Genomic DNA, 23,781 nt, shown 5'->3' on the forward strand with positions numbered 1-23,781 from the left:
GTCATTTTTCCAACAATAGTTTCCAGACAGATTGTTTCACATATAATTCACTGTATCACAATTCCAGTGGTCCTCTGTAGCTCAATTGGTAGAGCATGGCACTTGTAACGCCAGGGTAGTGGGTTCGATCCCCGGGACCGACCATATGTAAAAATGTATGCACGCATGACTGTAAGTCGCTTTGGATAAAAGCGTCTGCTAATTGGCATATTATATTGCATGATCTGTTCAATGTTGAGTTCTGATATTTGGCAAGCGTGGTAAGGAGTACAGAGGTAGCTCATCCTAGGGGGATGTGTCCAATTTGTCCTGACGGTTGTGCAGTGGTCCCACAGCTTAAACCCTGGCATTGCTGCTTGCAACTATATTCTCTGGTTGTTTTCCCCCATTCAGCCATTGCCATGACGACAGACGAGGCGACAGAGAGCCAGCATCAGAATAAGCCCAGCCAGCAGGAGGCGGAGAAGCATCAGGCCACGCCTCCTGACCACGGGCCCTCAGAGTCCCAGGCCGCCACCACCCCCGCCACCTCGCCCCAGAGCCCTGGCTCGCCCTCGCACTCTTTGCCCCAGGAGGAGGTGCAGCTGAGGCCCCGCCAGCGCACCTCGGCCGGCCGCGGCCTCTCACGTCTCTTCTCCTCCTTCCTGAAGAGGAGGTCTCAGTGCGAGGGGGACGTGGGAGAGAAGGGGGAGAAAGGAGGGGACGGGGAAGAGGCCAAGGCGCCCATCGCTGATTGTGAGCCAGAGCTCAGGATCGAGGGGGATCAGAACCTGGACCTGCACTCGCTCAGCAGCAACGAGGATCAGGTGAGAGCCTACTCTACCCACCACACTGTAGTACACACAGTGAGGGGAAAAAAGTATTTGATCCCCTGCTGATTTTGTACGTTTGCCCACTGACAAAGAAATGATCAGTCTATAATTTTAATGGTAGGTTTATTTGAACAGTGAGAGACAGAATAACAACAAAAAAATCCAGAAAAACGCATGTCAAAAATGTTATGAATTGATTTGCATTTTAATGAGGGAAATAAGTATTTGACCCCTCTGCAAAACATGACTTAGTACTTGGTGGCAAAACCCTTGTTGGCAATCACAGAGGTCAGACGTTTCTTGTAGTTGGCTACCAGGTTTGCACACATCTCAGGAGAGATTTTGTCCCACTCCTCTTTGCAGATCTTCTCCAAGTCATTAAGGTTTCAAGGCTGACGTTTGGCAACTCGAACCTTCAGCTCCCTCCACAGATTTTCTATGGGATTAAGGTCTGGAGACTGGCTAGGCCACTCCAGGACCTTGATGTTCTTCTTCTTGAGCCACTCCTTTGTTTCCTTGGCCATGTGTTTTGGGTCATTGTCATTCTGGAATACCCATCCACGACCCATTTTCAATGCCCTGGCTGAGGGAAGGAGGTTCTCACCCAAGATTTGACAGTACATGGCCCCGTCCATTGTCCCTTTGATGCAGTAAAGTTGTCCTGTCCCCTTAGCAGAAAAACACCCCCAAAGCATAATGTTTCCACCTCCATGTTTGACGGTGGGGATGGTGTTCTTGGGGTCATAGGCAGCATTCCTCCTCCTCCAAACACGGCGAGTTGAGTTGATGCCAAAGAGCTCCATTTTGGTCTCATCTGACCACAACACTTTCACCCAGTTCTCCTCTGAATCATTCAGATGTTCATTGGCAAACATCAGACGGGCCTGTATATGTGCTTTCTTGAGCAGGGGGACCTTGTGTGCGCTGCAGGATTTCAGTCCATCACGGCGTAGTGTGTTACCAATTGTTTTCTTGGTGACTATGGTCCCAGCTGCCTTGAGATCATTAACAAGATCCTCCTGTGTAGTTCTGGGCTGATTCCTCACCGTTCTCATGATCATTGCAACTCCACGAGGTGAGATCTTGCTTGGAGCCCTTGGCCGAGGGAGATTGACAGTTCTTTTGTGTTTCTTCCATTTGCGAATAATCGCACCAACTGTTGTCACCTTCTCACCAAGCTGCTTGGCGATGGTCTTGTAGCCCATTCCAGCCTTGTGTAGGTCTACAATCTTGTCCCTGACATCCTTGGAGAGCTCTTTGGTCTTGGCCATGGTGGAGAGTTTGGAATATGATTGATTGATTGCTTCTGTGGACAGGTGTCTTTTATACAGGTAAAAAACTGAGATTAGGAGCACTCCCTTTAAGAGTGTGCTCCTAATCTCAGCTCGTTACCTGTATAAAAGACACCTGGGAGCCAGAAATCTTTGATTATAACATTTTAAAACATTTTTGACATGCGTTTTTCTGGATTTTTGTTGTTGTTATTCTGTCTCTCACTGTTCAAATAAACCTACCATTAAAATTATAGACTGATCATTTCTTTGTCAGTGGGCAAATGTACAAAATCAGCAGGGGATCAAATACTTTTTTCCCTCACTGTAGCTGTGTGTGAAGAAACAAGAGTCAAAGTGGTGATTTTAGTCCTTGAGTCCTGAAGACAATCAACGTCTGTGAAGATTAGTAGTGTAAAGTGTTTTGGGGAAATGTTGTGTTTTTTTGTCGGATTACTGTACTCCTCAAACTGCAATTTGAAGTGATGAGCATGAATGAGTTTAGGACTAATGTACTGGGACTTGAGGAAAGCCTTTCCATTGGATACTGTGTTAGTACTGTAGGATCACATTTTGGGCACAAGATACCAAAAAAAATGTTTATGGTGCTCTTCAGAAGTTTACATACACTTAGGTTGGAGTCATTAAAACTTGTTTTTCAACCACTCCACAAATTTCTTGTTAACAAACTATAGTTTTGGCAAGTTGGTTAGGACATCTACTTTGTGCATGACACAAGTCATTTTTCCAACAATTGTTTCCAGACAGATTATTTCACTTATAATTCACTGTATCACAATTCCAGTGGGTCTGAAGTTTACATACGCTAAGTTGACTGTGCCTTTAAACAGCTTGGAAAATTCCAGAAAATGATGTCATAGATTTAGAAGCTTCTGATAGGCTAATTGACATCAGTTGAGTCAATTGGAGGTGTACCTGTGGATGTATTTCAAGACCTACCTTCAAACTCAGTGCCTCTTTGATTGACATCATGGGAAAATCAAAAGAAATCAGCCAAGACCTCAGAAAAATTATTGTAGACCTCCACAAGTCTGGTTCATCCTTGGGAGCAATTTCCAAACGCCTGAAGGTACCACGTTCATCTGTAGAAACAATAGTACGCAAGTATAAACACCATGGAACCACGCAGCCGTCATACCGCTCAGGAAGGAGACGCGTTCTGTCTCCTAGAGATGAACGTACTTTTGTGCGAAAGTGCAAATCAATCCCAGAACAACAGCAAAGGACCTTGTGAAGATGCTGGAGGAAACAGGTACAAAAGTATCTATATCCACAGTAAAACGAGTCCTATATCGACATAACCTGAAAGGCCGCTCAGCAAGGAAGAAGCCACTGCTCCAAAACCGCCATAAAAAAGCCAGACTACGGTTTGCAACTGCACATGGGGACAAAGATCGTACTTTTTGGAGAAATGTCCTCTGGTCTGATGAAACAAAAATAGAACTGTTTGGCCATAATGACCATCGTTATGTTTGGAGGAAAAAGGGGGTGCCTTGCAAGCCGAAGAACACCATCCCAACCGTGAAGCACGGGGGTGGCAGCATCAAGATGTGGGGGTGTTTTGCTGCAGGAGGGACTGGTGCACTTCACAAAATAGATGGCATCATGAGGAAGGAAAATTATGTGGATATATTGAACAACATCTCAAGTCAGGAAGTTAAAGCTTGGTCGCAAATTGTCACGTTCGTTTAAGGATGGGTCAGACCAAGGCGCAGCGTGATATGCATACATGTTTATTTAACTGAACACACGACAAAACAACAAACCAATGAATGCCAATAGGCTGCCTAAGTATGCTCCCCAATCAGAGACAACGAGAGACAGCTGCCTCTGATTGGGAAACACACCCGGCCAAACATAGAACTACAACCTAGATCACCAACATAGAAAATACAACATAGAACATTCACACCCTGACTCAACATATAAGAGTCCCCTGAGTCAGGGCGTGACACAAATGGGTCTTCCAAATGGACAATGACACCAAGCATACTTCCAAAGTTGTGGCAAAATGGCTTAAGGACAACAAAGTCAAGGTATTGGAGTGACCTCAATCCTACAGAACATTTGTGGGCAGAACTGAAAAAGCCTACAAACCTGACTCAGTTACACCAGCTCTGTCAGGGGGAATGGGCCAAAATTCACCCAACTTGTTGTGGGAAGCTTGTGGAAGTCTACCCGAAACGTTTGACCCAAGTTAAACAATTTAAAGGCAATGCTACCAAATACTAATTGAGTGTATGTAAACTTCTGACCCACTGGGAATGTGATGAAATAAATAAAAGCTGAAATAAATAATTCTCTCTTCTATTATTCTGACATTTCACATTCTTAAAGTAAAGTGGTGATCCTAACTGACCTAAGACAGGGAATTTTTACTCTGATAAAATGTCAGGAATTGTAAAAACTGAGTTTAAATGTATTTGGCTAAGATGTATGTAAACCTCCGACTTCAACTGTATGTTCGACCGCATTGTATTACTGTATAGAAGAGACAGTAAGGGATCCATGCAGTAGAGGGTTACAGACTACAGTAGACTACAACAGTAATACATAACCGCTCTCCTCTTTGGGTCTAAGTGTCCTCTCTCTCTCTCTCTCTCTCTCTCTCTCTCTCTCTCTCTCTCTCTCTCTCTCTCTCTCTCTCTCTCTCTCTCTCTCTCTCTCTCTCTCTCTCTCTCTCTCTCTCTCTCTCTCTCTCTCTCTCTCTCTCTCTCTCTTCTCTCTCTCTCTCTCTCTCTCTCTCTCTCTCTCTCTCTCTCTCTCTCTCTCTCTCTCTCTCTCTGTCTCTGTCTCTGTCTCTCGCTCTCTCTCTCTCTCTCTCTCTCTCTCTCTCAAACGTTTATTACAAAAACAGGGGGCAGGCATACGACAGGTCAGGGGCAGGCAGAGGTCAGTAATCCAGATCAGAGTCCAAAAGGTACAGAACAGCAGGCAGTCTCAGGGTCAGGGTAGGCAGAATGGTCAAAACCGGGAAAACTAGAAAACAGGAACTTGAGAAAGACAGGAGCAAGGGGAAAAACGCTGGTAGGCTGTGAGACATGGGTTTGATCTTAGACACATGAAAAGTGGGATGTATACGGAGGGTACTGGGCAACAGAAGATGAACAGCAGAGGGACTAATGATCTTGGAGATGGGGAAAAGACTGATAAACCGGGGGAAAGTTTGAGGGACTCCACCCGGAGGGGCAGATCTCGGGTGGACAGCCATACCTTCTGCCTGAGACGATACCGGGGTCCGGTGGAGGTCCACTTGTCGTCGATACCTGGAGGTGGTCTTGAGAAGAGCCGACCGGCCTCTCCTCCAGGTACGACGACAGCGGTGGACAAACATCTGGGCCGAGGGTATGCCGACCTCTTACTCTTGCTCCGGGAAGAGCGGTGGCTGATAACCCAGGGAACACTAGAGGGTGAAAGATCCGTGGCAGAGCAGGGAAGGGTGTTGCAGGCGTATTCGACCCACACTAGTTGCTGGCACCAGATGGTGGGGTTGACGGAGACCAGGCAACGCAGAGTCGTCTCTAGGTCTTGGTTGGCTCGCTCCGACTGGCCGTTGGACTGAGGGTGGAAACCGGAGGACAGGCTGGCCGACGACCCAATGAGTGTGCAAAACGCTTTCCAGAACCGGGACGAGAACTGAGGCTCCGGTCGGAGACCATGTCCACTGGGAGTCCATGGATCCGGAAGACGTGCTGCACCATGAGCTGGGCCATCTCTTTGGCGGAGGGTAGCTTGGGGAGAGGAATGAAGTGGGCGGCTTTGGAAAACCGGTCCACAACTGTCAGGATGGCGGTGTTGCCATCAGATGAGGGAAGACTTGTGACAAAGTCCAGGGATATGTGAGACCAGGGACGGTGAGGAACAGGCAATGGTTGGAGGAGACCAGCCGGAGCTTGCCGAGGAGTTTTGTTCTGCGCACAGATCGTGCAGGTGGTGACGAAAAACGGAGACGTCAGGAACCATGGTAGGCCACCAAAAGCATTGTCGCACAAAGGCCAGGGTCCGACGGGAGCCCGGGTGGCAGGCAAGCCTGGAGGAGTGGGCCCACTCCAGGACGATGAGTGGTAGTGGGTAGCGGTTCTTCACCGTGATGTCGTTGAGGCCCCGGTAGTCGATGCATGGGCTCAGGGTTTTGTCCTTCTTCTCCCCAAAGAAGAACCCTGCGCCGGCAGGGGAGGCAGAAGGACGGATGAACCCGGAAGCTAGGGAGTCCTCAATGTAGGTCTCCATAGCCTTGGTCTCCGGACCGACAGCGAGTACAGTCTTCTCCGGGGCGTAGTGGTGCCTGGGAGAAGGTCGATTCCGCAGTCGTAGGAAGCGAAGTGGCCCGGGCCTTACTGAACACCTCCCGGAGGTCCTGGTACTCCGCGGGAATGGCGGAGTGGTCAGAGGCAACGGCAACTTCCGAGCCCCCAGGAAGACGTCCTGGGGCAGGCTGCGTTCACTTCAGGCAATGAACGTGGCAGAACGGGCTCCAGCCCATGATGGCACCAGTAGACCAGTCAATAAAGGGGTTGTGTCGCTGGATGCAAGAGAAACACAACACCACAGGAACCTGAGGATACTTAATTAGCAGGAATTGGATTGTCTCGCTGTGGTTCCCTGATACTCGTAGGTTGATGTGGGTGGTATTGTGGGTGACCCAGCCTATAGAGCGCCCGTCCAGCGCTCTAACGTCCATGGGAATGGAGAGGGGTGAGTGGGGATGTCCAGCTCGGACCCCAGGGTAGCGTCCATAAAGCTCTCATCGGCCCCAGAGTCAATGAGTACCCGGAGAGATTTTGACTGGTTCCCCCACAGCAAGATGGCATGAAAAGGGGTGCGAGTAAGGGGAGAGGAAAAGTTATCCGTATGGCCCACCAGAGTACTCGCTCCTACCGGTGAGCCTGGTCTTTTAGTGGATAGGTGGACACAAAATGACCAGTAGTCCTGCAATACAGGCAACTCTTCGTGTGAAGCCTGTATTGCCGTTCTGCTGGAGACAGCCTAGCTCTGCCTAGTTGCATCGGCTCGGGATTGGCAGACTTCGGAGACTCTCTGGGGAACTCGGGTAGCCTCAGGTTCTCTCGGCAACGGAGCCGTCGGGGACTTCCGGTATGCCTTGGTGGCGAGGTGGAATCCTTGGGCAGGCGAGTGGAATCGGACTTCCTCTCCTTCCTTCATCCCGTAGTTGCCTATCGATCCGAATGGTCAAGGCGATGAGCGAGTCGAGATCCGTCGGTAGTTCCCGGGCTGTAAACTCGTCCTTTACTTCCTCCGATACTCCGCGCAGGAACGTGTCGAACAGCGCTTTTGGGTTCCAGGCACACTCAGCTGCCAACATGCGGAAATCCACTGCATAGTCTGCCACACTGTGGGATTCTTGCCGAAGCTGGAGTAACTTCCGGGCAGCCTCTCTCACGGACAATGGAGCATCGAAAACCTTCTTTACTTCCTGCATGAACTCCTCCAGACAGAAGCATACGGCCGACTGTTGTTCCCACACTGCCGTAGCCCAGGCGAGAGCCCTCCCGGACATCAGCGTGATGAGGTACGCTATCTTAGAGCGGTCCGAGGGGAAGGAGGAGGGCTGCAGCTCGATGATGAGCGAACACTGAGCGAGAAATGCCAGACAGATTCCCGACTCTCCAGCGAAGCGTTCCGGGGGAGGTGAGCGGGGTTCTCGGGAGACCGGGGTGGCCGGGGAGGCCGCGTTGCTAACAGCCGGGTTACTGAGGGGCTGGGAGGTTACCGTCGTGGTATGCTGCCTAACAGACAACCCGCGGAATTGCTCGGTCATGGCATTCGGCCAATGTCTGGAACCCTTCCATGAGACCACAAAGCAACCCCTCGTGCCTTCCAGTGGTGGCTCCTTGGGAGGAGATTACGTTGCGGAGCTGGTCCGAGTCTACTGGGTCAATCATGGCCAGTTCGTACTATCACGTTTCAGGAGAAGACCCAGATGCAGACAGTGTCGAAGTAACAAACGTTTATTACAAAAACGGGACAGGCAAATGACAGGTCAAGGGCAGGCAGAGGTCAGTAATCCAGATCAGAGTCCAAAAGGTACAGAACGGCAGGCAGTCTCAGGGTCAGGGCAGGCAGAGGTCAATAATCCAGGGTGGTGTGACAAGGTACAGAATGGCAGGCTCAGGGTCAGGGCAGGCAGATTGGTCAAAACCAGGAAAACTAGAAAACAGGAACTTGAGAAAGACAGGAGCAAGGGGAAAGCCGCTGGTAGGCTTGACGAAACAAAACGAACTGGCTACAGACAAACAGAGAACACAGGTATAAATACACTGTTGATAATGGGGAAGATGGGCGACACCTGGAGGGGGGTGGAGACAATCACAAAGACAGGTGAAACAGATCAGGGTGTGACACCATGTATGAGTTTTTGGAATAAATGTAACATTGATTGTGTATGTTAAAATATGTCTTGTGTCTTTTCCTCCAGCCTGTCCAGGTAGACCAGAAGGAAGACCCTGACACTGAGAAAGACTCTGAGGACGAGGTGGGAGAGGAGGGAGAGAAAGACAAGGAGGGAGGAGAAGAGAAGGAGAAAGAGGAGGAGCCTGACAGAGAGGAAGAAGCTAAACCTGATAAACCTCCTCGTCGACCCAGGATCATGCAAATTAAAGTTACACTGCTGGATGACACTCTGTTTGAGTGTGAGCTGGATGTAAGTCCCAATATTACCAAATCATTCCTTTATTAGAGCTGGAAACCTGGGATACATACAGTGGCTTGCAAAAGTATTCTCCCCCCCTTGGCATTTTTCCTATTTTGTTGCCTTACAACCCCCCCCCCCCCCCCCCCCGTAAGTCAATACTTTGTAGAGCCACCTTTTGCAGCATTTACAGCTGCAAGTCTCTTGGGGTATGTCTCTATATGTTTGGCACATCTAGCCACTGGGATTTTTGCCCATTCTTCAAGGCAAAACTGCTCCAGCTCCTTCAAGAGTGGATGGGTTCCACTGGTGTACAGCAATCTTTAAGTCATACAACAGATTCTCAATTGGATTGAGGTCTGGGCTTTGACTAGGCCATTCCAAGACATTTAAGTGTTTCCCCTTAAACCACTCGAGGGTTGCTTTAGCAGTATGCTTAGGGTCATTGTCCTGCTGGAATGTGAACCTCCGTCCCAGTCTCAAATCTCTGGAAGAGTGAAACAGGTTTCCCTCAAGAATTTCCCAGTATTTAGCGCCATCTAACATTCTTTCAATTCTGACCAGTTTCCCAGTCCCTGCCGATGAAAAACATCCCCACAGCATGATGCTGCCACCACCATGCTTTACTGTGGGGATGGTGTTCTCGGGGTGATGAGAGGTGTTGGGTTTGCGCCAGACATAGCGTTTTCCTTGATGGACAAAGCTAAATTTTTCTCCCACATGCCTTTTGGCGATGGCTTTTTTCTGGCCACTCTTCTGTAAAGCCCAGCTCTGTGGAGTGTACGGCTTAAAGTGGTCCTATGGACAGATACTCCAATCTCTGCTGTGGAGCTTTGCAGCTCCTTCAGGGTTATCTTAGAGCACGGCGCTTGTAACGCCAAGGTAGTGGATTCGATCCCCGGGACCACCCATACACAAAAATGTATGCACGCATGACTGTAAGTCGCTTTGGATAAAAGCGTCTGCTAAATGGCATATTATTATTATTATTATTATTATTATTATTATTATTATCTTTGGTCTCTTTGTTGCCTCTCTGATTAATGCCCTCCTTGCCTGGTCCATGAGTTTTGGTGGGCGGCCCTCTCTTGGCAGGTTTGTTGTGGTGCCATATATCTTTCCCTTTTTTAATAATGGATTTAAGGTGCTCCGTGGGATGTTCAAAGTTTCTGATGTTTTTTTATAACCCAACCCTGATCTGTACTTCTCCACAACTTTGTCCCTGACCTGTTTGGAGAGCTCCTTGGTCTTCATGGTGCCGCTTGCTTGGTGGTGCCCCTTGCTTAGTTCTGTTGCAGACTCTGGGGCCTTTCAGAACAGGTGTATATATACTGAGATCATGTGACACTTAGATTGCACACAGGTGGACTTTATTTAACTAATTATGTGACTTCTGAAGGTAATTGGTTGCACCAGATCTTATTTAGGGGCTTCATAGCAAAGGGGGTGAATACATATGCACGCACCACTTTTCCGTTATTTATTTTTTTAGAATTTTTTGAAACAAGTTATTTTTTTCATTTCACTTCACCAATTTGAACTATTTTGTGTATGTCCATTACATGAAATCCAAATAAAAATCCATTTAAATTACAGGTTGTAATGCAACAAAATAGGAAAAACGCCAAGGGCGATGAATACTTTTGTAAGGAACTGTAGCCTGGGGGACCCAGGTCGGTTTGTGCTGTCTTGCCAAACCCTATGGAATTGTCATGCCATGTTTGGCAAGGCTTTCTGACATGGGTGTTTGGCATGGATGTTTGGCATGGCTGCTTGGAATGAACCAGCCCTGGGATCTCCAGGCTAGGGATACATCCAGTATTGAATAAAACAATACTCCACTAATACTCAGACAGTAAGGTCCCTGGGAAACACACCGACGTTCTGTTTGTCATTGGTCAGCAGCAGCCTAACTACCAGCCTGCTACTGTAAGGTCCCTGGGAAACACACCGACATTCTGATACTCCCTCTGGGCTTCCTCTCTCCTAATTAATGTTCTACTGCATTAGGGATCTACACAGTTAATGGATACGTCCCAATGGACACCCTGTTCCCTACATAGTGGGCCCTGGTCAAAGGTAGTGCACTATATAGAGAATAGTGTGCCATTTGGGACACAGCAATGTCTCACACAGTTAATGACTGTCTTTTTTGGTTGTCTGTAACTATTTCTTATCCCTGTGTGTGTCTGGCCTTTAGAAACATGCCTATCACATAGACTGGTTTATTGCGGCTTCTCTATGACATATCTCTCCTGCCTTTAGAAACATGCCAAAGGCCCTACACAGTTACATACTGGTTTATTGTGGCTTCTCTATGACATATCTCTCCTGCCTTTAGAAACATGCCAAAGGTGTGGATCTGTTCACCAAGGTGTGTGACCACCTCAACCTGCTGGAGAGAGACTACTACGGTCTGGCCATCTGGGAGTCGCCCTCCATGAAGGTCTGTTGCTCTGAGTTACTGTTCTGCTCTTTAACTAATGTCTATCTGTCTGTTACAACACTGTTACTAATATGACTTCTGTAAGTCACTGTTACTAATATGACTTCTGTAAGTCACTGTTACTAATATGACTTCTGTAAGTCACTGTTACTAATATTACTTCTGTAAGTCACTGTTACTAATATTACTTCTGTAAGTCACTGTTACTAATATTACTTCTGTAAGTCACTGTTACTAATATTACTTCTGTAAGTCACTGTTACTAATATTACTTCTGTAAGTCACTGTTACTAATATTACTTCTGTAAGTCACTGTTACTAATATTACTTCTGTAAGTCACTGTTACTAATATTACTTCTGTAAGTCACTGTTACTAATATTACTTCTGTAAGTCACTGTTATTAATATTACTTCTGTAAGTCACTGTTACTAATATTACTTCTGTAAGTCACTGTTACTAATATTACTTCTGTAAGTCACTGTTACTAATATTACTTCTGTAAGTCACTGTTACTAATATGACTTCTGTAAGTCACTGTTACTAATATGACTTCTGTAAGTCACTGTTACTAATATTACTTCTGTAAGTCACTGTTACTAATATTACTTATGTAAGTCACTGTTACTAATATGACTTCTGTAAGTCACTGTTACTAATATTACTTCTGTAAGTCACTGTTACTAATATTACTTCTGTAAGTCACTGTTACTAATATTACTTCTGTAAGTCACTGTTACTAATATTACTTCTGTAAGTCACTGTTACTAATATTACTTCTGTAAGTCACTGTTATGCTCACACCTATACCTGTCCATTCCCACATAGATACATGCACATATTACCCACATACCTCTTATATCTAGTGTTTGATGTTCAGTTTTAAAAAGGCACAACGTCTGAGTCCTTGTTTTGTCCGATGATTGTCCTGCTTCTGCTCCACAGACCTGGATGGATTTCACCAAGGAGATCCGCAGGCAGGTTCAAGGTGAGGCTGAATGCACAGCTTCTGCTCTGCTCTCATTTTGTGTGTGTATAGGACCTATCTTGTAACCTCTCGCTAAATTAATGGAAATTATACTGTGGGTGCGTTCGTAAAATTCCCTCCAGACTGTCAGTGTGCTCTGGGCTCTTTTGCAAATTCAGAGTGTTTCTCTCTCGCAGCGCTCAGAGCGCACACTGGAACGTTCTGATCAACGGAAGTCAAACACCACCAGTAAACTGGCTAAAGTTGACTGGCTTGATAGCGTTTTCCTCGAACGTACCCTGAATGTGGACAGGCTACTAAAGCACACTGCCCTATACACCTCACCGTGACATTCCTGTTTCATTTTCTGCTCCACCTACATAGGTGCAAAGTTAGACAAGATCTGTGCAGACGCACAATCATGTACAGGTGAGACGAAAATACCGTCGTCATTCATTGCTCAGGGTTGTATTCATTAGTGCACACCGTAGCTAAACGTTTTGCAACGACAATTAGGGTTTCCTATTGGACAAGTTCATGTTAGTCCCTAACAGTCCGTTTTCTTCTGTTTGGTACGTATTGAGTATGAGGCACGTTTTTTTTAAAAACATTGCTGTGCATGTTTTAGCGAGAGGAAAATATTTCCATGATTTGAATGTGTTTTCATGCCAGAATCTTTCTTTCAGGAACCAATTATGACTTCACCTTCAATGTGAAGTTCTATCCACCTGACCCAGCCCAGCTTTCTGAAGACATCACCAGGTAAACTTCTTACCTGCTCATCCGTTTGGTTTCTCTCTGCTAGTCTGCTCTCTGTCTCTTCCCAGCAAACCAAAAATTGGTTCTGTGAAAGTTCCCAGAACATTTGTTAGGTCGCAGCAAATGTTCTCATAACACAAAAACTGTCCAGTCGTGCTGATGATTATAGAATGTTTGAATAAGACATTCACCTGATGTTACAAGAACGTTCCTAGAACACATTTAACCTGTTCTTTAAAGGTTCCCAGAATGTTTCATTAGGTTTCTGGGAACATTGTGGGGATATGACAAGAGATAGGTTCCCAAAACACTAAAACTGTCCAGTTGTGCTGACATTCAGATAGTGTTTGTATCAGGGTGCACAAAACATTCACCTGATGTTACATGAACGTTCTCAGAACACATTTCGTCTGTTCTTAAAAGGTTCCCAGAATGTTTCATTAGGTTTGTGCGAACATTGTGGGGATATGACAATAGGACTCTGGTTTGCCCACCAGAGATCCCAATGTCCTTGGTAGAGTTTCTGGGCGTAGTGGTGGTTAGAATGGATACTTCAGCGTACCCTGTAGTTCGTAGAGTTGATCTGTTAGGATAGATACTTCAGATGTACCAGCGGTTGTCGGAGAGGGATTGTCCTTCCCAACTCGTGTCTTTAGTGAAAGTTCTCTAGACCACTATACATGCCAGCTGCAGACTGAGATGATAAGGTCTAGTGCATTGTCTTCTTCTTCACCTCGTGTAGAGGTTGAGAGTTTCAGAGTTTCTCCATTTCAAACGTGTGGACTAACGTCTCACGTTTTCTGGTCTTTCTGGTGTTAACCATTTTGTAACGTGTAGCTTCAGCTTCACACTTCCTGGTCTGGTAGAATCTCAACCATTTGCAACATCCGGCTTATACCGTAGTATGCTTGGTCTGAGGTGAATTTCGTCACGAGGGGTTTTATACTTGAGTAGAAAAGGGGGCGTCTTATCATATTTGTGGTCATCTGGACGTGGCCACTGACTGAGAACAAATCAATATGGAAACAATCATCTCATCTAGAATGATAAAATCACATTGTTATCTTCACAAAAGTATTATTATACTTAATCATTCGTCTTATACAACAATTAGATGCAAACCTCATAACTGGGAAGTGTACACCCCCAGAGATACAGTTATGTTGTTCCACCGTCTTTAATGACATCACAACATAGTAACGAATTTGACATGATTGTTCTTTAAGTCCCCACCGACCATTTCCCACATTCTTTGAAGTATGAATATTGTTGCATTATCCACTTTTGGATGTTGGAGTGTTGGCAGGAAGAATCTATGTGTTAACAAAGGGGTCCTTTCTCCCAATACTTCATGGCAAGGAAAAGAAAGTCTGCATGGTATTTACGTCCGGTCATAAAACTGGCCCCCAGGAGAAGGGGTGTTCAAACCTTTGCCTAGTCGGCATCTTTGATCCTCAGCCCATGAGGGCAAGTCATGACATTATGAGCGTCATAAAAACGGACTTATTTGGAAATTGTGGAATATTATGCAACATTGTGGGAATGTTCTGTGCAACCTTAGTGAATATCACAAAAATATTCTTGCAACATTTAGGGGGAATGTCCTGTGCAACCTACCTTGAACATTGTATGAATATCCACACTTTTCCCACAACCTAATTAAATGTTCAGGGGACCTTCAAAGAACTCAGAGAGGCTGTTCTATCAACATTCTTCCAACATCAAAATAAAATGTTATCTGAATGTCAGCACAACTGGACAGTTTTAGTGTTTTGGGAACCTATCTCTTGTCATATCCCCACAATGTTCCCAGAAACCTAATGAAACATTCTGGGAACCTTTAAAGAACAGACGAAATGTGTTCTGGGAACGTTCTTGTAACATCAGGTGAATGTTTTTTGCACCCTAAAAGAAACATTGTAGAATCATCCGCACAACTTGACAAGTTTTGTGTTTTGGGAACATACACTATATATACAAAAGTATATGGACACCCCTTCAAATGAGGATATTCTGCTATTTCATCTACACCCGTTGCTGACAGGTGTAGAAAATCGAGAACACAGCCGTGCAATCTCCATAGACAAACATTGGCAGTAGAATGGCCTTACTGAAGAGCTCAGTGACTTTCAACATGGCACCGTCATAGGATGCCACCTTTCCAACAAGTCAGTTCATCAAATTCCTGCCCTGCTAGAGCTGCCCCGGTCAACTGTAAGTGCTGTTATTGTGAAGTGGAAACGTCTAGGAGCAACAACGGCTCAGCCGCAAAGTGGTAGGCCGCACAAGCTCACAGAACGGGACCGCCGAGTGCTGAAGCGCGTAGCGCATAAAAATAATCTGTCCTCGGTTGCAACACTCACTACCGAGTTCCAAACAGCCTCTGGACGAACGACAGCACAATAACTGTTTGTCGGGAGCTTCATTAATTGGGTTTTCATGGCCGAGCAGCCGCACACAAGCCTAAGATCACCATGTGCAATGACAAGCGTCGGCTGGAGTGGTGTAAAGCTCGCCACCATTGGACTCTGGAGCAGTGGAAACGCAATCTCTGGAGTGATGAATCACGCTTCTGCATCTGGCAGTCCGACGGATGAATCTGGGTTTGGCGGATGCCAGGAGAACGCTACCTGCCCGAATGCATAGTGCCAACTGTAGAGTTTGGTGGAGGAGGAATAATGGTCTGGGGCTGTTTTCCATGGTTCAAGCTAAGCCCCTTAGTTCCATTGAAGGGAAATCTTAACGCTACAGCATACAATTACATTCTAGACGATTCTAAGCTTCCAACTTTGTGGCAACAGTTTGGGGAAGGCCCTTTCCTGTTTCAGCATGACAATGCCCCCGTGCACAAAGCGAGGTCCATACAGAAATGGTTTGTTGAGATCTGTGTGGATGAACTTGACTGGCCTGCACAGAGCTCTGACCTCAAACCCATCAAACACCTTTGGGATGAATTGGAACGCCGACTGCGAGCCAGGCCTAATCGCCCAACATCAGTGCCCGACCTCACTAGTGCTCTTGTGGCTGAATTGAAGCAAGTCCTCGCAGCAATGTTCCAATATCTAGTGGAAAGCCTTCCCAGAAGGGTGGAGGCTGTTATAGCAGCAAAGAGGGGACCAACTCCATATTAATGCCCATGATTTTGGAATGAGATGTTCGACGAGCAGCTGTCCATATACTTTTGGTCATTTAGTGTATCTTTTGTGATGTCCCCAGAATGTTCGCACCAGACTGTTCCCATAACCTAACAAATCATTCTGGGAACCTTTTAAAGAACAGACAAAATGTGTTCTGGGAATGTTCTTGCAACATCAGGTTAATGTTTTATACAAACATTGCATAATCATCAGCACGACTGGACAGTTTTTGTGTTTTTTTCTGTTTTTGCCACAACCTAAGAAATGTTCTGGGAACTTTCACAGAATCAATTTTGGTTTGCTGGGAGAACATTACTGCTACATTGTTTTATTACATTACTTGGAAACCTTTTGGGGGGAATGTTCTGTGGTGGTTGTTCCAAGGATATTTCATTTAAAAGAACTTAATGGGAATGTTAGCTAATGTTCTGGGAAAGTTCCCGGTTTGCTGGGTTGTTTGTCATTGCCCCAATCTGTCTGTCAATTCAATTTCAATTTCAATTTAAGGGCTTTATTGGCATGGGAAACATATGTTTACATTGCCAAAGCAAGTGAAATAGATAATAAACAAAAGTGAATTAAACAATAAAAAAATTAACAATAAACATTACACTCACAAAAGTTCAAAATTAATAAAGACATTTCAAGTGTCATATTATGTCTATATACAGTGTTGTATTGATGTGCAAATAGTTAAAGTACAAAATCTCTGTCTCCCTCTCTCTCTCACTCTCTCTCACTCTCTCTCCACCCCCCCCCCCCCCACCCCTGTCCCTCTAATCCTTACTTGCCAGTTGAGTTCATTAATAAATTGCACCCAGAGTCATTTCATCCTGCATCCTGCATCCTGCCTCCCACCCACCTCCACCCCAATCCATGATTACATAAACGACCCAGCTTAAGCCTAATTAACGGCATCACACTGGGTGTACTGCCCGTGGCTTTGTCCCAAATGGCACCCTATTCCCTATATAGTGCACTACTTTTGACCAGAGCCCTATGGGAATAGGGAATAGGGTGCCATTTGGGATGCTTTATCTCTCTGCTGCTGCTTCCTGGAAGCCCTGTGGTCTGTGACCTCACGCTGACCCCTAGCTGTGTGTGTGTGTGTGTGTTTGTGTACGACAGGTATTCTTGGTAAGACAACGGTAGCAAATATATACTGAACAAAAATATAAATGCAACATGTAAAGTGTTGGTCCCATGTTCCATGAGCTGAAATAAATGAACCCAGAAATATTCCATACGCACAAAAATCGTATTTCTCTCAGATTTTGTGCACAAAATTGTTTACATCCCTGTTAGTGAGCATTTCTCCTTTGTCAAGATAATCCATCCACCTGACAGGTGTGGCATATGAAGAAGCTGATTAAACAGCATGATCATTACACAGTTGCACCTTGTGCTTGGAACAATAAAAGGCCACTCTAAAATGTGCAGTTTTGTGACACTACACAATGCCACAGGTGTCTCAAGTTTTGAGGGAGCGTGCAATTTGAATGCTGACTGCTGGAATGTCCACCAGAGCTGTTGCCAGAGAATTGAATGTTCATTTCTCTACCATAAGCCGCCTCGAATGTCGTTTTAGAGAATTTGGCAGTACGTCCAACCGGCCTCACAACCATAGACCACGTGTATGGCGTCGTGTGGGCGAGCGGTTTGCTGATGTCAACGTTGTGAACAGAGTGCCCCATGGTGGCGGTTGGGTTATGGTATGGGCAGGTATAAACTACGGACAATGAACACAATAGCATTTTATCTATGACAGTTTGAACGCACAAAGAAATACCGTGACGAGATCCTGAGGCCCATTGTGAGGCCCATTTTTTTTCTGACCAACAGATGCATATCTGTTTTCCAGTCATGTGGAATCCATAGATTAGGTCCTAATGAATTTATTTCAATTGACTGATTTCCTCATACGAACTGTAACTCAGTAAAATCGTTGAAATTTTTGCATGTTGCGTTTATATTTTTGTTCAGTATATTTTATTGTTAACACAAACGTGTTTCTTTAAAGAAAGAACACTTCCTTTGTCCTACCAAGAGTTGATGAGCATCTTCTCATCTTCTATTGTCAATGCACCTTGGTTTGAAAAAACGACTCAGCCACAGCCCTTTATTTTTCCTGGCATGGCAGGTACTACCTGTGTCTCCAGCTGCGTAAGGACATCCTGGGGGGCCGTCTGCCGTGCTCCTTCGTCACGCTGGCCCTGCTGGGTTCCTACGCACTGCAGTCAGAGTTGGGGGAGTACGACCCAGAGACACACGCACCAGACTACGCCAAGGACCTGAGGCTGGCCCCGGGACAGACCAAGGAGCTAGAGGAGAAAGTCATGGAGCTGCACAAGACATACAGGTCAGGATGGGTTTTAATACACACACACACACACACACACACACACACACACACACACACACACACACACACACACACACACACACACACATACACACACATACACACACATACACACACACACACACACACACACATACACACACACACACATACACACACACACACACACACACACATACACACACATATACACACACACACACACACACACACACACACACACACACACACACACACACACACACACACACACACACACACACACACACACACACTGACATAGAGACACATGTTCCCAGTATACTCAACAGAATGGCCACACACAATACCTTCAGATTAGGAGGGAGGGGGTTGTACTGGAGGCATAGGGTCACCTGTGTGTCCTGTCTACAGGTCGATGAGTCCAGCACAGGCAGACATGGCCTTTCTGGAGAACGCCAAGAAACTAGCCATGTACGGAGTGGACCTGCACCAGGCCAAGGTAACGTAGTCACAACCCAGGCCAAGGTAACGTAGTCACAACCCAGGCCAAGGTAACGTAGTCACAACCCAGGCCAAGGTAACGTAGTCACAACCCAGGCCAAGGTAACGTAGAGTCACAACCCAGGCCAAGGTAACGTAGAGTCACAACCCAGGCCAAGGTAACGTAGAGTCACAACCCAGGCCAAGGTAACGTAGAGTCACAACCCAGGCCAAGATAACGTAGAGTCACAACCCAGGCCAAGGTAACGTAGTCACAACCCAGGCCAAGGTAACGTAGTCACAACCCAGGCCAAGGTAACGTAGTCACAACCCAGGCCAAGGTAACGTAGTCACAACCCAGGCCAAGGTAACGTAGAGTCACAACCCAGGCCAAGGTAACGTAGTCACAACCCAGGCCAAGGTAACGTAGAGTCACAACCCAGGCCAAGGTAACGTAGAGTCACAACCCAGGCCAAGGTAACGTAGTCACAACCCAGGCCAAGGTAACGTAGTCACAACCCAGGCCAAGGTAACGTAGTCACAACCCAGGCCAAGGTAACGTAGTCACAACCCAGGCCAAGGTAACGTAGAGTCACAACCCAGGCCAAGGTAACGTAGTCACAACCCAGGCCAAGGTAACGTAGAGTCACAACCCAGGCCAAGGTAATGTAGTCACAACCCAGGCCAAGGTAACGTAGTCACAACCCAGGCCAAGGTAACGTAGTCACAACCCAGGCCAAGGTAACGTAGTCACAACCCAGGCCAAGGTAACGTAGTCACAACCCAGGCCAAGGTAACGTACTGTAGGATCACAACCCCAACCTGCAGAGCATTACTCATTCAACAAAGAAACTGACAGGCTCCATGTGAAGACTAGCTGACAAAAAAAGTCCAAATGAAGATGCTGCGTATTAACATCACATGGTTGATGATATGTGAATATGAGTAAATTCTAACTTGTTTTAAAATCTCTATTGTACCTCCATTGATGATGACGCATTGGCAGGAGTGCAGGAGTGCAGGAGTGCAGGAGTGCAGGAGTGCAGGGGTGCAGGAGTGTAGGAGTGTAGGAGTGTAGGAGTGTAGGAGTGTAGGGGTGCAGGAGTGTAGGAGTGTAGGAGTGCAGGAGTGCAGGAGTGCAGGAGTGTAGGAGTGCAGGAGTGTAGGAGTGCAGGAGTGCAGGAGTGCAGGAGTGCAGGAGTGTAGGAGTGCAGGAGTGCAGGAGTGCAGGAGTGCAGGAGTGCAGGAGTGTAGGAGTGCAGGAGTGCAGGAGTGCAGGGGTGCAGGAGTGTAGGAGTGTAGGAGTGCAGGAGTGTAGGGGTGCAGGAGTGCAGGAGTGTAGGAGTGTAGGAGTGCAGGAGTGCAGGAGTGCAGGAGTGTAGGAGTGTAGGAGTGCAGGAGTGCAGGAGTGCAGGAGTGTAGGAGTGTAGGAGTGCAGGAGTGCAGGAGTGTAGGAGTGTAGGAGTGTAGGAGTGCAGGAGTGTAGGGGTGCAGGAGTGTAGGAGTGTAGGAGTGCAGGAGTGCAGGAGTGTAGGAGTGCAGGAGTGCAGGAGTGCAGGAGTGTAGGAGTGCAGGAGTGCAGGAGTGTAGGAGTGCAGGAGTGCAGGAGTGCAGGAGTGCAGGAGTGTAGGAGTGTAGGGGTGCAGGAGTGCAGGAGTGCAGGAGTGCAGGAGTGTAGGAGTGCAGGAGTGTAGGAGTGCAGGAGTGTAGGAGTGTAGGAGTGCAGGAGTGCAGGAGTGTAGGAATGCAGGAGTGCAGGAGTGTAGGAGTGCAGGAGTGTAGGAGTGCAGGTGTTTCAGCCCAGATTGTCCCTCATTGTCCTCCTGTCTGTCCACTGGAGGCCAGTTATGTCACACCTGTCCTACTAACCACCGAGCAGAGCAGGCCTGATGATGATGATGATGATGATGATGATGATGAAGACAAGGATATGGGCTGCGTCCCAAATGGCACCCTATTCCCTTTATAGTGCACTACTTTTGACCAGGGACCGTCAAAAGTAGTGCACTATATAGGGAACAGGGTGCCATTTGGGATGTAGATATGGTATTTTACGTGGTTATAGCACCCACCCACCTACCTCCTGCCTGCAGCAGCAGTGTAACCTACGTCAGCTGTGAAGTCAGTGTTCGTGTCTGTTCCCAAAAAAGGGAGAAACGTGTGCCTCTGTCGGACCACAGATTTAATAGCAGAAATGAGGTCAATCTGTTTGCATCAAAACCAGGGATTTAAATAAAATATGGAAGTCATTATGCTGAAAGGGAGATGGATGCTGCCTCCCGGTGGATGGATGTTGTCATTGCATTAACACACAGGCCAAGTCAATGGTATAATGTCAGCAATCATGCAAATGCATATCTAGCTGTCTTGTATTCTCTGTTTTTGGGTGTTCTTTCTCACTCACTCATTCACTCACACACTCTTCCATCCACTCTTTTACTCTCTCAAATCTCTCTGCCTCCCTCCCTCCCTCCCTCCCTCCCTCCCCTCCTCTCCTCTCCTCTCCTCTCCTCTCCTCTCTCCAGGATCTAGATGGAGTGGACATCATGCTGGGTGTGTGTTCTGGGGGTTTGATGGTCTACAAGGACAAGCTGAGGATCAACCGGTTCCCCTGGCCCAAAGTCCTCAAGGTCTCCTACAAACGCAGCAGCTTCTTCATCAAGATACGCCCCTCAGAGGTCAACTTTATTTATGTGTTTGGTTGTCTTTTAGCCCCCCCCCAAGAGGCCTAATCGCCCAACAGTCAGATATGCAGTGCAATAATCATAAGTCAAAGTTTAGTTACATGTCAAATGAATAGGCTGTAGTACAGTGCTATCATCATTCATATGCTTTTGTTTCCAACAGCTGGAGCATTACGAAAGCGCCATTGGTTTCAAACTGCCAAACTACAAGGCCTCCAAGAAGCTGTGGAAAGTGTGTGTGGAGCATCACACCTTCTTCAGGTAAGAGAACACAATGTTGACGCTCCCCAGGACAGGTTCTATCATTCTCACTTGTGAAGAACATCCGAGTTATTATTTGTATTGTATTAAATGGAGACGGGTCGTAGATACGTTATTACAGTAGCAATAAATGATTAGTATGGCTATATAGTAGTCACGTATAGTTTAGTTACTCACAATGACTAATAATGTACGTGGTTGTCTTACCTACCTTAGTTGAATGCGCTGCTAAAATGTAAAAAGTTTAATGTAGTTAGCTATATTTAAAAGCTAAATTGCCCTCTGTCTCCATGTCCAGACTGATCTCCACTGAGGTGGCTTCCACTCCCAGGAAGTTATATATTATAGTTATAGAGTTATAGATATATTTATATAAATGTTCCTCTGTCTGCCTAATCTGTCCAGACTGATCTCCACTGAGGTGGCTACCACTCCCAGGAAGTTCCTAGCGCTGGGCTCTAAGTTCCGCTACAGTGGACGGACCCAGGCCCAGACCCGCCAGGCCAGCTCTATGATTGACAGGCCAGCCCCCCTGTTCCAACGCTCGGCCAGCAAGAGGAACTCACGCAGCCTGGACGAAGGTTTGTTGAATGGGACTGTTGGAGGGGTGTCTGTGTCTGTGTCTGTGTCTGTGTCGAGAGAGAGAGAGAGAGAGAGAGAGAGAGAGAGAGAGAGAGAGAGAGAGAGAGAGAGAGAGAGAGAGAGAGAGAGAGAGAGAGAGAGAGAGAGAGAGAGAGAGAGAGAGAGAGAGAGAGAGAGAGAGAGAGAGAGAGAGAGAGAGAGAGAGAGAGAGAGAGAGAGAGAGAGAGACAGAGAGCGATAGAGAATGGCTGAGCCAAGCAACACTACACTGTTCAGCTAAGACCCTCCCAGAGAGGAAAGAAGAGGATGACTAATTACCATATCAACCACCCATCTCCGTAGTAACATGACCTTCAGGTACAGTAACAGTACTGGCCCACTCCAGGGTTTATTAACCCTCTCTTCGCTGGCTTCTTCTCAACCTCTAACACCAAACCGGCTCCAGGCGTGCGTCCGCGCGCACCATCATGCGCATGTTGATTTTGTCGATCCCCAGCAGTGGCGATCATGACACGCAGGTTAAAATACCAAAACCAACTGTGAACCAACTATATTCATTTGGGGACAGGTCGAAACACATGAAACATGGACATTTAGCTAGCTTGTTGTTGCTAGTTAATTTGTCCTGGTAGATAAACATTGGGTTGTTATTTTACCTGAAATACATATGGTCCTTTTTTAAATCTGGATCTTTGTAGAATTCTGAACCATTTTGAGTCACAAAATCGTGTGTTCTTTACTCCGACAATTAATCCACAGATTAATCGCTCCTCGTTCATTCTTGTGGATTTTATATGGTGGTTGGCAACCAACTTTAAGGTGCGTTACTGCCACCAACTGGACTGGAGTGTGGACCTCAGTTCATCTTTCAATCACCCACGTGGGTTAGTATGCTCATAAAAACCAATAAGTAGGTGGGAGAGGCGGGACTTGCAGCGCGTCAAGCGTCTAAAATAGAACCAAGTTCAATTTTAGCGCCTGGCTACGCAGATGCCAGTTGACGCGCGAGCAGTTTGGATGAAATTATTGAATAATATGTATGTGAAACTATATTTTTGCAACGGTTGCGTGCGGGTGCTAGCTAAGTCCTCCTCTCCTCCTCTCCTCCTGTCCTCCTGTCCTCCTGTCCTCCTGTCCTCCCCTCCTCCCTCCTCTCCTCTCCTCTCCTCTCCTCTCCTCCTGTCCTCCTGTCCTCCTCTCCTGTTCTCTCCTCCTCTCCTCCTCTCCTCTCCTCTCCTCTCCTCTCCTCTCCTCTCCTCTCCTCTCCTCTCCTCTCCTCTCCTCTCCTCTCCTCTCCTCTCCTCTCCTCTCCTCTCCTCTCCTCTCCTCTCCTCTCCTCTTGTCCTCTCCTCCTCTCCTCCTCTCCTCT

The 23,781-nt window shown here is 46.7% G+C and overlaps 1 protein-coding gene across 1 annotated transcript; it reads left to right on the forward strand.

Moving 5' to 3' along the window:
* Positions 1-401: 401 nt before the first annotated feature.
* Positions 402-22,411, forward strand: LOC311114193 (protein 4.1-like; the record flags this gene model as incomplete). Its single annotated transcript, XM_084189465.1, has 11 exons — positions 402-806; positions 8,541-8,765; positions 11,095-11,199; positions 12,144-12,186; positions 12,550-12,594; positions 12,852-12,927; positions 18,202-18,420; positions 18,817-18,904; positions 21,411-21,563; positions 21,733-21,830; positions 22,236-22,411. Coding segments are annotated over 11 exons (1,633 nt in total), but the record flags the coding sequence as incomplete, so codon positions are not given.
* Positions 22,412-23,781: the final 1,370 nt, after the last annotated feature.

The sequence above is a fragment of the Coregonus lavaretus genome (genome assembly GCF_964263955.1).
Source record: "Coregonus lavaretus genome assembly, contig: HAP1_SCAFFOLD_5056, whole genome shotgun sequence".
NCBI lineage: Eukaryota > Metazoa > Chordata > Actinopteri > Salmoniformes > Salmonidae > Coregonus > Coregonus lavaretus.